The sequence below is a fragment of the Tympanuchus pallidicinctus genome, unplaced genomic scaffold (assembly GCF_026119805.1).
Source record: "Tympanuchus pallidicinctus isolate F22 unplaced genomic scaffold, pur_lepc_1.0 scaffold4, whole genome shotgun sequence".
Classification (NCBI taxonomy): domain Eukaryota; kingdom Metazoa; phylum Chordata; class Aves; order Galliformes; family Phasianidae; genus Tympanuchus; species Tympanuchus pallidicinctus.
In genome coordinates, this window is record NW_026294758.1 from 4,963,200 (window position 1) to 4,982,813 (window position 19,614).

General features: G+C 42.0%; 1 protein-coding gene across 3 annotated transcripts in view; it reads right to left on the reverse strand.

The window, feature by feature from the left end:
- LPAR1 (lysophosphatidic acid receptor 1) overlaps positions 1–19,614 on the reverse strand; it is a 64,131-nt gene that overhangs the window by 13,383 nt on the left and 31,134 nt on the right. For all 3 annotated transcript variants that reach the window (XM_052700842.1, XM_052700843.1, XM_052700844.1), the window contains exon 3: positions 14,248–14,995. In XM_052700842.1, coding sequence (XP_052556802.1) covers positions 14,248–14,995 — 748 coding nt within the window. The remainder of the gene's footprint in view (positions 1–14,247; positions 14,996–19,614) is intronic.

Consider the following 19,614-nt stretch of genomic DNA (forward strand, 5'->3'; position numbering starts at 1 on the left):
AAGAAAAGAAAAAAAGAAATGGATTCGTACACTGTAAGCAAACTGCCTGCAAAACCTTTCTACTCAGCAAAGTAACTGCATCCAAGAAGTACTTCTGGTGTTCTATGTGAAACAAACAGCTTTTTTTCTTCTCCAGATAAGAAGAAAAATCTTGAACCATTTAATAACATGCAAAAGGAAGCCAATCAGAGCTGACCTCATTTTCTTTGAAAATGTGTCACAATAACAAGAAGTACTAAGGAGCATCTGCAGAACGTCAACACAGGAGAGGGGTGAGCAGGGGTGCCCTGCTGCAGCTCCAGTCAGCCTTGCGAACATGACGAAAGGCTCCCGGTGGCCCTGGCCCTGGCTGCCTTCTCACCATGAGCTGTCTCCTTCCTGTGCTGAATATTCAGAAGCACAAACTTGCTGACCAAATCATTCCTGCTACAACTCTTAGCTAACTTTGACTGGGAGCGTTTATATTTAAAGTGACCTCCACGGCACTGAGCACCATGTCCAATCCATGCACGTGCCCTTCAGTCCCAGTGATGGAAATAACCTAATGTGAGCCCCCTCCACCTCCACTGCAGAACGATTCAACCTTCATGGGGGCTATGAAATGATTAAACATTTTCGGATGTTTCTGTCACTGGTATCTCTTGTGCTGGTTCAGGAAGTTTCTGAACCTATCTCTAACCCTAAAAACCCTCTTCTAACAGCTCTTTAAAGTGCTGGCAACGTGCCTGACATTTCTTAGCACTTTGCATTTTTTTTCTTTTTCCTGGAGCACTGAAGAGAGACGTCTTTAAACAACGAAAATATACTTCTAAGTATGCAGACTTTTTTTCTTTCTTTCTTTCTTTTTTTTTTTTAAATGGTCAGTCCATGTCATGGAGGTAGTGGAGATGGATTCAAGATGTTGATGCACATCTCTTATTATCACAGATTTACAAGGCACATGCAACATCAAGTATGTTCAGCTTTGTAGGCAATATTACTGCCTTCTCCACACATCATAAAATAGGACTGCTTTCTTAGTAACAAAAAACCTTAGCATCAGAAGCCTTCTTCTCACATTTACTTTTTGTTTGCTGTAGTTTCTGTAGAAGAGATATTCAACAAAACTGCTATATCCAGCAGACATTCCTCTTTCCTATTAGCAAGTAATAGCAGCATGAAGATATCAGAGCTCCAACAAAACTTTTGGCAAATATAACACTTTCTATTATCCTTTCAGTTAATTTTGAGATTTCCACTCAGCAATGAAATATGCAAAGGAGACATCTCACAACTGACATCCTGCAAGATCTGATCTGCTGTACAGAAACTGAAGGTAATGTGTTCACCAGGGAGAGAACTGCAAGCAGAGGGTTGAAACTAGCTGTGATGGACCCCAAGTACCAATGGTCCACAGGCAATATATCTGAAGACAGATGTTTTGAGCTACCACTCACCTATTCAGATGGGCAGGCAAGGTGGTCCTCCCACCCAGGTGGTGATCCCCTACAGATGGAGAGATAAACCCACATTTGGCTTGTGAAATTAAGATCCATACCCGTGAAAGAAATGTAAGAGGTTAAATCCTCAGCGCTTGCTCCTGAACAGTTTGTTCAGATCCACTCATTGTTTAAATGAATCTGTTTTTAATACACATTGAATAAAACATGAGGTAGAATGCCAGTGGCAGTGTAAAACACAAGAAATGAAGAATTCCCCTTGAAAACATGAAAAAGAAAAACCTCTCGGGAAGCAGCACCCATCACTAAAGTATGCTCTGTAATGTGCTTAAAAGCCTCATTTCTTGTGTGCACATGGCTTAATCCAGAGCTAACATGCTGGTGTGGTGGAGCAGTGCAGGGTATCTGGAAGCCTTTTGCTCTCCATGAACAGCATATGGCAGCATCTGATGTGTGCACACACTGCAAGGCCAAGTGTTCTCCTCAGCTAGAAACGCAAAGTTAATTATTTCCAGCTAATTATCTGGCTTCACTGGTTTGTCTAAATGGACTCCTCCTCACTCCACATGGAAAGAAGCTGAATTTTTCTGTTCTTCAAGACCAGTACAAGGGATCCATCCAGAGGGACTTCAACAGTCTTGAGGATTGGGTCCTCAGGAACCTACTGAGGTTCAACAAGGCCATGTGCAAGATTTGGCATGTGGTTGGGGGCAATTCCAGATATGTGCAGAGAATGGGAGAAGAACTCACTGAGAGCAGCCCTGCCAGGAGGGATATTAGGGTATGGATATGGATTTGAGTTGGAGCTGGGTGGGTTTTCAGGTTCTTTTCAACCCAAGTCATTCTATGATATTCATTGGCAACTCTCTTCATGCATCTTTGGCTGAACAGCCAAAGGTTAATGCTGATTATCTGTAGTGAGGACTGTTTTAACCCACGTGACCGATATAAGGCATATTATACACAGCCTATCAGCTAATACACATTCCCTTCATTTTCACCTTTTCAAAACACAAAATGACAAATGGTGAATGATGAACTGCAACACGCGCTGCTGTTGATGGGAAGTGGATCCAAGTCTGAACAGCGCCTGTGGCTCTGTTCTGGACAGGTGAAAGGCCAGCTCACTACAATCCCTGCTCTGCTACACTACGTAACAGATACTTATATTCAAATAGTAACTAAAAAATCATCAGTTCTTTAAGGAACACTGAATACATTCCACTGTTCCAAACTACAAAAGAAAGCTTTGTTGAAATAGATGCATAGATGTTCATAAAAACATCACACAGCTCCTAGAAACTATGCCATACATTGTAAGAAACACCAATTTATTCTCAGCCTGCATTTCTGGAAGCCAAGCTGATGACATTCTTTCAAAAGTGGTTTCCTTGGCTTTGAGATTTTACACCTGACCCAGTGCAAACCTCCTTCACACTAGCACTCACACCTGCCAAGAAGGGGCACTTAGAAGTTTAATTTGCAGTCAGTGCAGTTATCAAATGGATACTGAGGCTTTATGATGGCATGTGCTCAAGGGCTGCAGCAGAAGAGTACTGACCAAGCAAGCCTTTCACTATTTTAAATTACATATAAACACTCACTATAAATAGACTTAGCTGTCAAATCGTATGCTTCCAGTGAAGCTGTAGGAACACACATGAAAGCGTAACACTGAACTACCCAAAATGCACACTGTGACCTAACTTCTTCATAGGTTGAAAAGAAGTAATTTCTTGTTCTTGCATGGAAGCTGCAACAGCTGAACATCTCAGCCAGAACACCACATACCACACTGACCTCCTGCCCTAAGGTTGAAGAGTAGCTTGCAGTCTCCTCAAATGCTCTCTTCTGCTCCTCCAAGGAGTGAGAAGGGCAAAGTTTCCAAGTTACAAATGGTTAATGTGAGTTCAGAAAGCTTAAAAGATAGTTTAGATAACAACTACAAGCAATACAGCAGTTCCTTTTGTGTGCAGTGAGATGCAAACAAGAGCTGCTGCGTAGGGGAGGCTGGATAAGATCGGTACAAAACAGAAAGAACCTTTTTGATTCAGAAATTGGAGAACCAAATATCCCTCTACATTGCTACTGCTTCAGAAATCACCCACTGGAAAATAAAAAGATGGTATTTTTTGAAAGATGAAAAGGGAAAAAATAATCTTAATGCTTTTTGGTTTTGTTCTATGCAATCCTTACATTTTTTTGTTGCTTGGGTGTATACACAACAAAGGCGGGGGATCTCCTGGGACAAAAGCTGGTTTACACGGAATGCGTCTGCAAGAGAGCAGTCCCAAATGCTCATTTTTAGAGCATTCAAACCTTAAATGAAGAGCCAGGAGAGACACACAACTCCTGTACTCCAATCACCAGCCACAAGAAGAGCTGCAAAAAGAGAAACCAAGGTAGAAACCACAGACAACAAAATACACTCTATTAAAACCTCCACAGCCACATAAACATGCAAAAGAATACTGTATCTTTGCAGTGCAAGGCATGCTGCCTATGCTAGGCAGTACTGTAGTGTTGGTCAAGTTCTTTGCATCCTGGTTATGAATTGATTTTTAGACTGGTGCAGCTTTCTTGCACATCACTCACTGCCTCCAGAGCAGTCACCTTTCTGTTTGCAGAAAAACCATGGTTTGGCTCCCTCCCTCTTCATAGCCCTCTTCCCAGTTAACTGAGAGAAAGGGCTGCCTTCTACATCACTTAAGGTGGTAATTCCTTATTACATACTTGAAGAAATATATTTCCCCGATAAAAGTTTGTAATCTGGAGGTCAATATCTCACTGCTTAAAGTACCCATCCAAATAAATGGGTATGCTAGCAAATTTTTAAATGCAACCCACCTGTGTCAAACACAGACCTTGCAGCTGATGATTAATAAGCACAACAATATTGGCTTTGTAGTAATGTTATCAGTCCCTCTTTGTTTCTCATCCTGCTGCCAGCTGAAGAGAGAAATCAAAACCCAGGCTGTTCTTCAACTGCTCACTTTGACTGAAATGAAAAGGTTCTCCACTAACTATGCAGATGCTCTTTTGCACAGCTCCTGGGAGTTGACTGATACATGTGCAGGAATTGGCAGGTGACAGTGAGTCCCCAGTGCTGGTACAACTGCATCACATCCTGTGTGCAGGGGGTGCAGTGCCCTCTCCTCTAAAAGGAGTTGGATGCAGCTATGGTAGAAAATGTGTCATTAAAAAGCTTTGTTTTGATGATTAACAACGGTTAACAACTTAAAAAAAACAACCCCATGCAACTCAAGACATCTAGAATCACTCTGCATCCTTTTTTTGTTTTTTTAAGTATCCTTTCTTTTCCTTTTATGGGCTGCAATTTCATTTTTAGTTTGTTTAACAAAGGAGTGTAGCAACTGTTCTACGAATACACAATAGATTTACACAGCTTTTTTGCTCTCTATACTCGCAGCTTCTGCTGGGAAAAATTCAAGTCTTTGTTACTCCTCATACTTCTGGAAAAGCAGAAAGTGGGCATATAGAGGCAACTTCAAACAAGGGGAGAAGAGATTTATCAATACCATATGTAAGAAAGACTTCTTCCTGTTGCTACAGCAGTATCAGAAAATAGGAAACAGCTCCCAGAACTGCTTTTAGGTGAACAAGGGAGGCACTGAGTCCAGGGTCATAGGAAACAATTTCCATGAAAAGGAGATAAATGCCTCAGTTTGGCAGCTTCTCTTGCTTGTAACAATGAAATTCTCTCCCTCTCCTTCAGGGAACACTTCCTCTTTCACAAAAGGAGATATTTCAAAAAACTTAACAGTCCTTGCTCAGTTATATTTGCAAATGTATACTAAGATACAAAGTCATTTATTGAAGAAGAAAGACCCAGGCAGACATCCTTTAGTCCAACACAACAAAGACCAACAGGCATGCTCCTCCTCAATTCCCTCACTGAGTTACTGGAAGTCTGGTTCTGTTGGTTTGGTTGTCCCAAATAACCCTCTAAGCTTTCAGCACCAGCATCCAAAGGTTATTGCTACAGCAAACTGCAGCAGATGCCCTCTGGACACGAAGTACTCACTTATGGAAGGCCTCTGAGTTTGAGCATTTCATTACTGAGCACAGCCTCCCACCACCGACAGCCCTTCAGAGTGGAAAAGAGATGCATCAGACTTAACAAGTGATGTCATTACTTCTAAAGCCCTTCCATACCAGCTCAGAGTCCTTTTATCTGCTCTCCAGGTCTTCCTCCAACCTTGCATCGATCATGCTTTTTGACCTTTCTCCCTGTGCCAGCAATTAAAATAAACAAGAGACTGAATTCTGAGGGAAGCCAAGCTCACAGTGAGTTCAGGATTTCTGACAGAGCAGCCATGGGGAGTGGGGAGGAGGAACAAGTAAATGCCCAGACCCAGGCCAACATCGTGCTCACCACCAGCACGTCATGGCCCCAGCCATGATGCAGCAGGCATGACCACCTGCTTTTCTGCAAGCACCTGCATTTTCCAACAGCATCTCTCTGAAAACCTGCGGTTACAGACAGAGGGCTTTTTTTTCTATTTTAGGCTGAGCCAAGTGGAAGGGATCCAGCATAAAGGGTTCGAGAATGGGACCTGCAGACTGCATGAGGATTTTCTGCTGTTGTCATTACTTTCAGCATTAAAGAAGTGCAACAAGTGTGCAAGTGCATGACTGAACCTTACTCATAGAAAGGCTGAAAACATAAATTAAAAAAGCAGACTTTTGTCTGAAACAAAAAAACATACGGCCATCTGTGAGCTCAGTGATGGCATCCACAGCTGTAAGAAACAGGAAGCTGTCCTGCTAGTAACACCAGAAACAGAAGCGCTCCAGTCACATTTGTCATTCACATTCAGCTTCAAAATGCATGCACTGACAAAAAACCCAGGCCTTCTCCTTCAACTCATTTCTCATATGGAGACTGCAAGCAGGGGGGCACAAAGGCTGTTGTCAGAAGGCAGGAGTCACTACCCACCAGCCAGGAAGAGGGCAGATGATGCATCTTAGATGTCTCCACATGCACTCTTGCTGGAAAAAATTATATATTTTGATGTTACGAGCCATTAAAACTACAGAGGCAGGAATAATGTCAGACAGAAAATTCTATTTTTCTATTTTCAGGACCCAGAGTTCTTGCTCATGCTGTCTGTGTGGAACGAAGCAACATGCCGGCAGCACCCTTCTCCTCTCCCACAAAACAGCCTCTTGTTCAAAATGTTTTCCACTGCTCCAAACAAACAGTCCTTCAGTGCCTTGCTGAGTACAGTTTTGCAACATGACAAGTTAACAGCTGGCATTTTTGTGCACGCAGCCCTAAGCTGAGGCCTGGCTGTAAATCTGGCCATGCTCTCTTGGCTTAGCACTTCAGCAGTTTCCACCGATACACAAATGCCATCCCGAAGATGAAAATGCAAGCCAGTGGCTGGGCTTGTACTGTACTCCAGATCTCCCCACACTGCAAAACGATGTACTCTAAGCCTGTCACCTCTTTTAATGGATGGATTCCCATTTTCTGTTCCAAAAACGCAGCAGAAGTCTGAGATCAGAAGGCCTTCTTAGCTGTGTGCTGGGCTGTTACAAGCATATTTACTTAGACACGCTGACTACCTGCTTTTTTACTGATCACAACTTCTAACTTCAGTTTTTTTTCCAGGTTGCTGAGAGTTCTGTCTTAAAACAAATGCCTCACAGGCACGCGTCCATCTCAGCCCCCTGAGAGAGGCCCAGGCTGATGGGGACGGCCGTGGCTGCAGCACTGCTAAGTGGAATTAAGGCAGCAGAGAGAGCACTACGGTGCCGATTCATTCTGGTCTGGCGTGCATTTTCACTAAGTGAATTTAACTCTGGAGCCAGCGGTTTCTTACTTCACCTGGACTCAAGGGAAACGGTTGTCTTCTGCTGACTGGGGATAAATGCTGTCATTCATAATAAGGATAAAAAAGCAATTCCTTTGGTCTTGTAGAGGAGAAAACCTATTTCTGAAATTTATTTTCAAAGACTTTTTGAAACATGAAACAACCAGTGCAAGCAATTACAAGAGTTTTTATTTCACTTTTATTTTTAAATAAAAATGTAACATGGGTGTAAACCTTGAACTACTCAAGTTTTCTCTCTCTCTGGCCATTCTTAGAGGAACCCAGAGAGCTCTCGTTTGCCCTTCAAATTTATTTCTTCCCTGAAGGGTACTAAATTACAGTGAAGTCAGAGGAAAGCCTTTTATTGAAGTCTCATTTCCATCGTGTGTAAAGAAATGGATTTACTAGAGAGATTTTTCCCCTTCAAAAATAAAATAAAATAAAACCACATTCCTGCCTTGGGAAATGATGGAAGTTCCTCAAAGCACAGTTTCAAAGGATCCCAAATGAAAATAAATAGTACTTATTCTTAACTGAGGGGGGGAAAGAAGGGGAAAAGTTTCAAATGGTTTCCCTAGGGTAAAGTGATGAATTACAAGGGGATACCTGGAATACTTTAGAGAAAAGATAGTTACCAAGAACATATCCGCTTTAGCTGAGGATGTAATAAATTCAATTGGGAGAGTCAGTGAAGAAATTAAAGAAAACATTATTAACCAAACTTCTAACACACCCCATCAGGCTCCAGGTTCAGAGAAAGAGCTGCCTGCTTCCAAGGCACCAAACAATTCTTCTTTAGGAGCGAGAGCTTGCACAGGCTTGTTTTGAAAAAGGAAGCTAGTCAGGAGGTTTATCTCGCAAAGAAACAGTCCACGGTGTAATTTCTACATGCCATGTTTCTTTATTCTTTCTCTTTTCAGTACCCTCCCCTGCCAAGCAGTGCTGAGAAGTTATTTGGTTTGGGCTACAAGGCGTCATTAGATAAGATCAGCTGGACTACATTTGCAGGAGTAAAAATACAGCAGTAAAACTGACCAGCAAATGAGATTCAGAGAGACTCATTAAGTGTCAGAGAGCACACAGAGTACTGCTCTTTCTGGCAGCATAGAAAAAGCAAGAGAAAAGCATCAAGTGCAAATTACTGGGTAGTGATGCATGTACTGCAACATAGACTCTCAGCAAGTTTTCACACTTCCACTACTTCAATCAAGAGTAGAAACTCATCTCTCTGATTTTTAATTATATCTTTATAAAAAGTACTCATCTTTTTTTCAAACTATGCAGTATCTAGTTAATACAGCAAGAGAACTACATCAAGAAAATAAGAATATGGACACTTACATGTAAGAATATAAGAAGCAGTAACCCGCTTTTGTTATGGATAATAAACAGCATGACAATTTTATTCTTTGTTGGTATTAAATCAGAGTAGCTTCACAGTTACACAGTGCAACAAATATCAGCAATAATCTAAAGACTACTATTTTTCCTCATCTATGTGCAAGTTGAAGGTACACTTTTTGTTTGTTTGTTTGTTTTTAATTCCAACATCAAAATATCATTAGGACATCATCCATTAGGACAGAAAAGAAAGAAAGAATAATGTGTAATGACAATTTTTGAAACCATCTGCACCCCAACTGTATGCGCTACTTTCCTTAAAGGAAGCTTCAGAGGAGTAATCAATACTGTCCTTCCATTGAGAAAAAAGGAAGAAAATCCAAGCCATCAAAAATCATAAATGCCAAAATATGATATTAAAAATACTGTAGGATAACTTTAATCATTTCATCTTCTTCGTGCACATATTTGATGATACAGCTCCGAAGTACTGCAGCCATACTACAGCTTTGAAAGCACTTATTATAAATCTTCTATTCCTCCACATTCCCCATGCAATAGTAATAAGAATTAATCTTGTAAACTCCATGAGGGGCACTCCATTTAGACTATGGCCATCAGCCACAATTTTCCCGTTTACTTGACTGTGGGTTACATTCACAGTTTATGCACTTTTAAAATATACTTATCTAAAAACACTGGGACTGTGCATAACTGCACCTTGTGTGTTAGAACAGAAAGTCATTGATGCTCAGGCTCATATTGCCAGCGCCAGTCCCAGAGTTTATTGCCTTGTTTTTCCGCTAGGACTGAATCAGTACACAAGCGACATTACTGTGATGCAGGGGTCAGTCTGGGCTGGTAACTCTGAATGAGACCCCATGCTGGCCACAGGGTAACCTGGTATTTATGACTTCACATTCCCTCACTTTCAGAGGAGATGGGAAATGTCCTCATGCTGGCCAGACCTCATTACCCAACTCAGGTCTCCACGGAACATGCAGTGTTAGTGAAAAAAAACAACTGGATACTACTGTTTTCTCCAAACAGGGCCATCAGTACTTTGTAGGAGGACATATTCAAGATAAAAGGCTCATGGCCAGCTGAAGAATGCTGCTGAAGACTGTCTCTTCCTGCCAGCACAACTCCTCAAAGATGGAGAGGTCAAGCTGTCCCCTTCCTGTCGCAGGGCTCGGAGTTCAACCTCAGCCTCTCTGAAGCATCCTTTTATCAGCTGCATATGCTACCAGAGCTGATGTTCACTGTGGACCACAACAGTAACCTTCCACGGGCAGGGAAGGTCCACTCACTGAAAGTCAAGCAAAGCCATGACCAAGCCCAGTCTAGACAATATCATCTTGATGTCAACCCAGGACCACTTGGCAATGGGTGAAGCATATTTAAGAAAGGTTAGGTATATCAAAGCCTTAAGGTTCAGGAGCTAATGAAGACAGACATTGCTTTATTAATCACCTGACGCTGCATGAGAGTTGTGAAAACAAAGGCATCCCTTTGGTGGAACTCGGAATGCTCTCATTCAGACTGTAGAAATAGTTCTTGTCCTTTTCATTTCCCACTGACAATTCAGAAATCATGCTGCATGAAGAACTATGCAGCAGTTACACACCCAGGGAGGGAGTGGGAAAACATGTAGAATGCATGCCAGGAGAGACATCAATGATACTGGAAACATCTTTTAAAAACATACTCTCATGGATCTCCACAGTTTTCATCAGACAATGAGACAGACAGAAAGGTTAAGGTTATCAGTATTGTATTTTATTTCCCTTGGTTGCCTGTCTACAGTATACTGAAACTTGGTGCATTACCACAGTTGCTGTTGGTATCTAACTGTGAAAGAAAAGCTACTAAAGTACAAAAAAAAAACACCAAACAAAAAACAAAGTCTCTTGGTCCCTCCTGCAATTCATAACTATGGCAGAAAGAAGGAGCAGAAAAAAAAAAAAGCTGTTACTGAGCAGTTCCACTCTTCCAGATGTTTATACTAAACTTCCAGATGTATTCCGTGCATTTATTGCTTCATTATAGAAAGGCAAGGGACTATCTTCAAACACAGTAAGACTCCTTTAAATCAAAATAGTTCAGACAAAAGGAACCTCCACTTTTTTTTTTATCTGTGCTCACATTAGTTTCCACATTTTGCAGATTAAATTGCGTCCCTACAAGCAAAGCAGATAATCTTACAGTCAGTGAAGGCCCAAAGTGTATTCTCAATTTCCAGGAGCTTAAGGGGTGAGCAGCAGGGAATTCATTCTTTGCTCTGCCTCTGTCAGGGTGTAGCTGTGCTGCCCAGCCCAACAAGCAGCCTGCTTTTGGCCAAACACCACTGAGAACTAAGGCTAACTGCAGCGCTGACTACGGAAGAGTTGTTGCTATTATTACCTAAAATGTAGTTATAAAACTTCAGTACCATTATCCCACTGACAGCAGTCTCCCACCCTGTCTCATGGAGAGCTACTGACTAATTACTGAGAAAGGATGGGCAAAACCACTTCACAGTTTTAAACTTTCTGCAGGGGGACCACACACCAGTTTCAGGTTCGTGTTTTTTTTTTTTTTTTTAACCTTAATTATCTCTTTTGTACCATAATGGTGCCAAGAGAAAGCCTCTCAGACAAAAACTACCATCTAAATACAGAAGACTGTACGATCCTCTTATGGAAGAATAAGGAAGAGTTATTTATATTATGAAAACAGGAGCTGTAAGCAAGACAGGAGACCATGCAGTCTGATCAGCACTTGTGATCTCTGCTGATACTTACCCACAAAAATAGTTTTATAAAAACATCTGAAAACACTTCACCTTTCATGTCTTCTTTCAGGTCACGGAAAGCTAAGGCAGAGCTCTTTTTTTGGCCTGGAGCTCTGAGATTCATTGATGGTGTCTTCTACCATCAATGAATCAAACCATTAGAGTTGTCCTTAAAAGTAAAACACAGAAATGGGGAGGACAGAAGGGATGACACCAGCTTTCGGCTATTGCATCCACTGGGTTTCTGCTTGTTCATTTGATGGCTTGTTTAAACATAACACATGGTAGTGGTGAAATGCAAAGTGTCACTGAGCTGCAAGCTAAGCCAGATCCTGCTTTATGGCTGTGTGTGGTGTACAGATCAGCCTGCCTTGGCCCCAGCATGCAGGAAAAGGCATGCTCTGGAGAGAGGTCTTTATGTTCCTTCCTACGTTCATAAGATTTCAAAAGCTGCCTTGTTAGATGAAAAAAAAAAAGGGCTTAACTATGAAATCACTTCCTTCTGTTTAAAATATTTCAAATCAAGAGCAAAAAAAAAACCAAAAAAACAACAGAAAGCAAAAACAAAAAAGCAAAAACAAAAGGAAGGAGGGAAGGAGGGAAGGAGGGAAGGAGGGAAGGAGGGAAGGAAGGAAGCAAAAGTAAAAGGGGGAAAAAAATCTGTTCTCTGCCTCTGATGTGTTCCTAGGTCTCAGCACCCTGGGTGCCAGATCCTGACTGCTCCTGATGCACAACTGTCCTCTTGTGCATAGCCAGGGACATGGAGCTCGGTGCAAGAGCTCTAACAAAGATCCTAAAGCAAGGATGTGTGTGCTTCCACCTACTAGCACCCACAGGTGTACCCAGATCCCAGCCCTCCTCGGCTCCCAGGGTTCCACAGTATGAATCACTCCACCTCCTTCCCCACTCAGCAGTGAGCTGAGCTGCACACACACCAAAACACTGCCTTTCCTCTCTCTGCCTTCAGAAAAAGTTGGTGTCTGCCTTCAGTGTGATGTATTAGCTTCCTCTGCATGATTAAGGAAGTCAGGGTGGTCTTTTCTTCTCTGTTACAGAGGCTCACTGATGCAGGAAAAAGCAGAGGTCATGAGATAAACATTCAGCACGCTGCTACAGGCAGTCCTGGAGATCCACTCACCTTCACTGCCTTTGCCAAAGCAGAAACAAACTCTGCCCCTACAGCATTGCCTTTGGAAGGAGGTAATCAGGAAATACCACATTAGGGAATTCAAACTGTTGCTTGAGAAAACTGTAAACCAGATTTGCAAGCAGACTTCAAGCAGCACAAGAGCACCAATGCATCAGGGGTTGCTGCAGGTTTCCTCTGAGAGCAGGCTTTACCTAGCCAGAGCTTCCAACTGCTCAGAGCCAGAAAGCAAACTTCCACTGCAAGTGATTATTTGGAGATGTTGGACAGCATTCGTGTGCTGGTGGCAACTAATGAGCTTTTCTCATGGCTCAGCTGGTCATCTGCTAAATGCCCTGATATACAAACATTCAACCTCTGCAGTCTCTGAGGTTGCCTCCATCTTCATCTTGCAGCTGTTCCTGAGGCCTGAGAGCAAGGTGAAGGCATGGTTTTACTTGTTAGCTCTGTGACTGAACTCGTCCAAGTTTAGGTCCCTGGAGATTTGGGGACAGCTGCACTTATGGATAACTAGGCCAAGTTTACAACACAACAGGGGACTAGCATTGCAAGGGACCCATCCGCCCTGTTGAAGGACCTCATGCAAAGGACCTCCCCTCATAGCTGGGGACAGATAATTAGCACCATCCCTACCTGACTGCAGCTCACCATCATTAGCTGCAACAAGGAACTGAAGGAACTGCAAGGATAATCACCAGGGAGTGGTACCACCCAGACAGTGCTTTTGCATAAGAAAGCAGAAAGCACAAGATCTAAACCAAATATACTTGTCCAAGAAGACAAAAAACCTTTTAACTGCACTGCGATATTTGCTTGATATTTCCCCTTTTCCAAGCCCTGAACCTTAGGGACCTCCAGAGAACTACACCAATACCTCATGTGGTATCTTTCCCTATAAATAAAGAGGCAGGTACTTTAGATGTGCCAAACCATACAGCAGAGACCTGAGCATACTGTACATAAAGACTTGTTTAACATGTGAAGTCACAGGATCACAGATCACAGAATTGTAGGGGTTGGAAGGGACTTCAAGAGATCACTGAGTCCAGCCCCCCTGCTAAAGCAGGTACCCTACAATAGGTCACTCAGGTAGGTCCAGGCAGGTCTTGGATATCTCCATAGAAGGAGACTGCACAAGCTCACTGGGCAATGTGTTTCAGTGCTCCATCGTCCTTACCGTAAAGAAGTTCTTCCACATGTTAGTATGGAACTTCCTCTGTTCAGGTTACAGGCCATTACTCCTTGTTGAGCATCCTTTCAACACAAGCCTCTAGCTTCTTTTATTTCAGACACAAAATATTACTTGAATACACACATCACTTTTAGCACAAGGAAAGAACCTGTATTTCAGTGCATGATGGACTCACTTCATTTGTTATTTTCTCATGCCAATAGGTGAACAGTGCTGGGGACAAGCTGCTAGAAAAGGTTTTAAACTTGCATTGCTCCAAAAATCCCTTCCTTATCAAGATCTTGCTATTTTCATCTGTTTCATGTTACATAGCTGGATGATTACATCTGTGATATCCTTTTTCATAAAAGCTTGATAATACCCACACAGTAACGAATGCTGGGGCTTCTTATTGCCCCTACTTCTTCTACCATCTTCCAAATGATGCTGACCTCCCAGAAGCTGGACATGCATTACTGCAATCACCTGGTAAGAAATAGAGCGGGGAAGGTAGAGGGGACAAAGTAAAAACTTACCAAGCACAATGACCACAGTCTTCAGGAGGCTCATCATGGTGTCCCGATTCCTGCGAGGTCCAGAACTGTGTCTGGACATTCTCATAGTCCTTTGGCGGACATACCCAAAGATATGAGCGTATAAGACCACCATGACCACAAAAGTGACCAGGTTGAAAATAGCCCAGAAGACCAGGTAGGAGTCACTATAGAGCGGTGCCATGTTGGAGCAGTGAGTGATATCACAAATACAGTTCCATCCGACACTTGGTATGGCACCCATTACGATGGCCATAGTCCAGATAACAACAATTACCACCACCACTCGCCGGTTGCTCATCCGAGTATGCAGCTGCATGCGAAAGACTGTAATGTGCCGCTCGATGGCGATGGCCAGCAGATTGGCCACAGAGGCTGTCAGGCTAGTGTCAATGAGACCCTGACGGAGAAGCCAGGTGCTTACAGTCAGTCTTCTAGTATTAGGTCCCGTGTTGAACATTAAGTAAAAGTAGGCCAGCCCTGCAAAAAAGTCTGCGGCGGCTAAGTTGGCCATTAAGTAATAAATAGGAAAGTGGAATCGGCGGTTGACATAAATAGCCACCATAACCAAGAGGTTGGCTAGCATGATGAAGATGCAGACGGTAATCCCCAAGCCCATTACGAGCTTGCTGACAGTGTTCCATTCAGTGGCTAGATATTTTCCACTCCGGTTATAAAAGAAGGCAATGGTTTCATTGTAGTAGCACTGTGGTTCACTCATGGCTGTGGACTGAAAGAAGAGGGGGGGCGGGGAAAGAGAGAAAAAGAACGACATCAGAACTGAAAACATATAATTGCCTCCATGGACAAGGCATGCACAGAGAGCAGGGAAAGGCACTGGACAGAGAAAGGGAACACACTTCAGAACAAATTTACTTTTTCAGAACAAACAGCATTCCACAAATCACAAACTATTGCTCTGAGGATTTCAGTAACTACAGCCAGATTAGAAGCAACCAGAAATACTTCCATCTGCTCTGGGAATGAGCATGATTTCTGTCATAGCTGTAAATTACATAATAAACATTAGAGCTTCTGTCCAGGCAGACCTCCTGAAAAACTCACTTAGAGAGACAGGCATGCAATTCATAATCAAAAGAAGTTAACTCTGTTACAGAACACTTTGCTTATGTTATGAGTGCATAAAAGCATTGTTTGGCTGTAGCTGTGATACATGACACGTTCCTCAAAGAGGAAGAAAAGTTGCTGCACTTCCCCGGAGGTTTTAATTCACCCAGATCTTCATCAGGGACATTTCTTGTTGTTCTGTTATAATCAGTTACTCAAAGTGCAGTTCCCAAAAGCCAAATCTCACAAAAAGAAACTCTTGAGACTAACATAGTGGTTCCTTGTTTAGGGTGCTTTATCAGAAAGGACTCAAGGATGAAATGATAATAAAAAGAAAACCAACAAGAAGTTCATGTCTCTGTCTGAAGACACTCAGGAGACCTGTTTCTGGTTTTATCGCTGTCAAAACTCTATTCACTGAAATTCATTTTTATTTTTCTCAATGCAGAAACAGAGGAGTTATAGCAAGAAAACAGGTAGTACACCCAAACAAATAACAGATCAACATCAAAATGTAAGAATTTTTTCCCATTACAACATGCAAACAAACAAACAAAACAGTTTTGGACTGCTCCAACCATTCTGATGGAAATGCTTCAACTAACATAACCTTCAGGTTGAAACTAAAAATGTACACAATTAGGAAAAAAAAAATAAATTAGTAATTGTGGTCCAGTTAAAGAAGTATCTGATAAAATATTTCCTCAGAATTACTCAAGGCTATTTCTCTTTGTTTTCATTTGCACCTATTTGTCAACACAACTAAGCAAATTCCAAAGAAGAAGTATACAAACCTTTCCACCCATAAGCCAAATGGGTAACAGCTAGATCTGTGCTGCAGAAAAAGTTTTTTTCTAAAAATGATTTCAGTTCTAACCTAAACATTGATCAGAAACATTTGCAAACCCAGGATAATTAAGAACAAGAGTAAACAGTATTTTCAGCACACTGACTATAAAACTTAAATTGCTCCTCTAGGATACATCAATTCTTAGGTTAAAAACCTTTCAGCCTTAATTATTTAAGAATTTTTCAAAGTTCTCATATAGGATTTCTCCACTGCCCAGAAAAACTGATTTACAAGGCATACTTAACAAAGAGAGACTTAGCTGCAAGACATCTGGCTTCAATTCTTTGCTTAAGGATTGTGTGGCAATAACAGGTCAAGTGTAAGAAGCCTTGAGGGAGGGAGGAAGTCATAGGAATGAATTAGTGGCCCTTATAAAAGCTTGCCAACATCTGCATTAATTATGTGGATGGCCTGGTTTTTGCCTTTTTGCCCTCTATAGGAGTATTTGGATCTTATAATTTCAATTGCAGAGGAGGTCAGGACTCCAAACTCTAGTGAATGTTTGTTATCCTGAATAAATTCTCTCCTTGTCCACGCTTTTATTGATCTAAATTCTTCTTGCAGCTGGCTGCTGCCCATTCTTGACGATTTTCGCTCCACTACTGCTGCTGCAGAGAGGCAGACAACACCTGGCACAACAAATAATTCAAATGCAGAAAAATTGAAACCTGGATACTCCTTTCCTTTCTCCCTTGTTTCAATTTTATTTTGCAAATGGGCTTAGACTTTGAAATACTGCCCTGATATTGTAGCACCCTCCCTGCTCTCCTCATATGAAACGCAAAACAAGACAGGGCTCACTTAACAAGCACCAAGTGCAGTGCATTTGTCTCATTCACAGAATGCCAAGCCAGGGCTGAACAAGTGCAACGCGTACAGGAGTATGTAAAATGCTACAGACTGAGCCCTGTTAGGTTTGAAAACAGGACAGTGCTTAAATAACCCTGGGGTAACAGCATGAGGCTGACTTTTTTCTTCTCTCATTTTGAAGATGCAGTAATAAAATCCTCTGCTGGTGTAAAGGATTCTGAAAGAAGTTTTGTGTTCAGGTTGTGCTAATCTAAAACCTGGAAACCTTCTTTATAGCAATCTTTTCAGTCCCAGGGGAAAGAGTAGTGTATCAGGATCTTGGCTGTGCAGGTGCTTGCTTCTGAGATTTGAACTGGGAGCTGATTTGTGTCCACCAGTGGAGTTTCCAGGTGCTGAAACAAATGGTCCCATTTGTGAGAGTGATTAAGGAACAAGTCGCTGACCGAAGTTCAGACAGGGGACTTCCAGACGATCAGCTTTCTCAGATGCCAGCAGATATCCTACAGGAAAGTTGTGACCTCACAGGTCAGCATATGGAGATCCCAAGGCATCCCATTCACGCATGAAGCTGCTGTCTGGAAGCTGCTGTCTGGAAGCAAAGGCTTGAGTAAAAGGAAAAATAATGTACCTCTGAGTACTGAAAGTGTTAACATCCTACAACAGCACATGCAAGCAGGGAGACCCAGCCCCTCTCCTGTCCCTGCAGGAAAAGGGGCAGGGAAGTTTATATTTTAATTTCCTGAAGTTTCACTCAGTGTGTTTCATTGCCTGGGTAAGCCAGATGTGCAGTGCCCTGAGATTTACCTCATCCACTTAGTATATCTCAACAGAAGTTTAAAACAAACTGCAAATTGCCTGTGTTAACTAAACACTGAAGACACAACTGTGCAAGGAAACATCTGAATTATAAACCAACAAGATAGATAAAGGAAAATGGAGTAACAGCAGGCTGAAATCAAAGACTTCTCTAACAATAAGAGGTTGATTTAATACTCAAGACACAGTTGTCCCACGTCAAAGAACAAGAAAATTCTGAGTACATGGGGTTAAGTCTCTTAAAAACACAAAACCCAGTCACAGCCACAATGCAGTGCACACGGACCAGAGAGCTCGGCACCAGTACTTAATAACTGTTACTCTACTTCTACAGATGACACCTATTCAACTCTTGGTGAGAATAATGCCCTGGCATTGGCACCTCCAGCCACCATCTGCTACATATGTCCCCTCAGCTGTGGTGCTACACAGCTACGTTACCAGGGTGGCTGGGAAGACAGAGAAGAAAAGTGACTTTATCTCCAGTGTTTGGTGCTTCATCCATTCTTCTGCTTCCCTGGCCCCTACAGAATAGCTGAAGGAGTGGGGTAAGGACTAGGGCATCGGGCAGTCTTGCCTATGGGATGCTCTTGGGTGAGCAGCTCACTGTCACCTTCTCCTCCTGCTGAAGAGATTGGAAAAGACATTGGCTGCCCAGAGCAAAAAGCTCAGAAGGGAGCTTGGTGGTGAGTGGTAGCCCAAGTGGGGAGGGCTCTGCACCTGGGGATGGTTAGAGTGCAAGATATACTGATTGTCTAAATGAAGTCTGCACAAGGTGCTTGAAGGACAAATGATCAGCTTGTAAACCACTGCAATCTGAGAGTTTGCTCCTTAATTCACTGAAAAGGAAAAAACCCCAAAGACTCCCCCACACCGAGAACGTAGGCACACTGACTTCTTGCTGAGAGAAAGAGAGCTGAACATTCTTAGAATACTAAGGTTTGACTTTTACAGAGCCTTTAAAACGTGGAAGCCACAAAAATGTTTCCATATCCAAGAGAACACTTTAAAATATTTTAACCCTTTCAAATGCAGTCTGCTTCTTTCCCCTTATATTGAATTAATCTTGACACATTGCTGTTTTCTTACCTAGAACACAATGAGAAAATGAAAAGCCAGTTATCTGGCAAGGAAGCCTGAGGAAGATGACAGTTCTGCATAGAATAATATGCCAAGTGGAAGCCAGAAACCTCAAATTTGTAGAAGTCATTCAACTTGCATGCAACCTCCTTGAAGTCTATGAGACTCAGAGGAGACTCATCCTATACAGGATGAACTTTTAATTCTGAGGTAGTTGCCCTTGAATCCCAGAAATAATATTTATTGTTCTCAGTGTTATCCAGAAATCCAGAAAACATTTCAGAGGAAAAGCAGAATTGGGAATGGTAGGTTACTACTCCAAAATAGCAATAGGTGGCTTACAGCTCTATATTTAGAACAGCAAGCATTGACAAGAGAAGCAACAGCATGCTATAAATTTAGCTAAATACTCTGAAATTTACCAACACATCAGGAAGGCTAGAGCTGAAAAGCTTGGAGAAACGGCCAATTTCAAAGTCCTCAAAATCAATAAGATTATCAAGTAAGAATATTTTTAAAGTAAGCATAGAAGAGTACATGTAGGAATAACTGAATGAATATGTGAATAATTTCTCAAGCTGCAATTGCTAAAACAAGGACTTTATAAAAGTAAAGTTGTAACAGATGAGAAAAAAATCCAATTTGAAGAAAAATCACTATCTAATGAAAAGCATAACCTATTGTTCAGAATGCAGAGGAAACAAGAGGTTCGAAAGTAAAGGGAT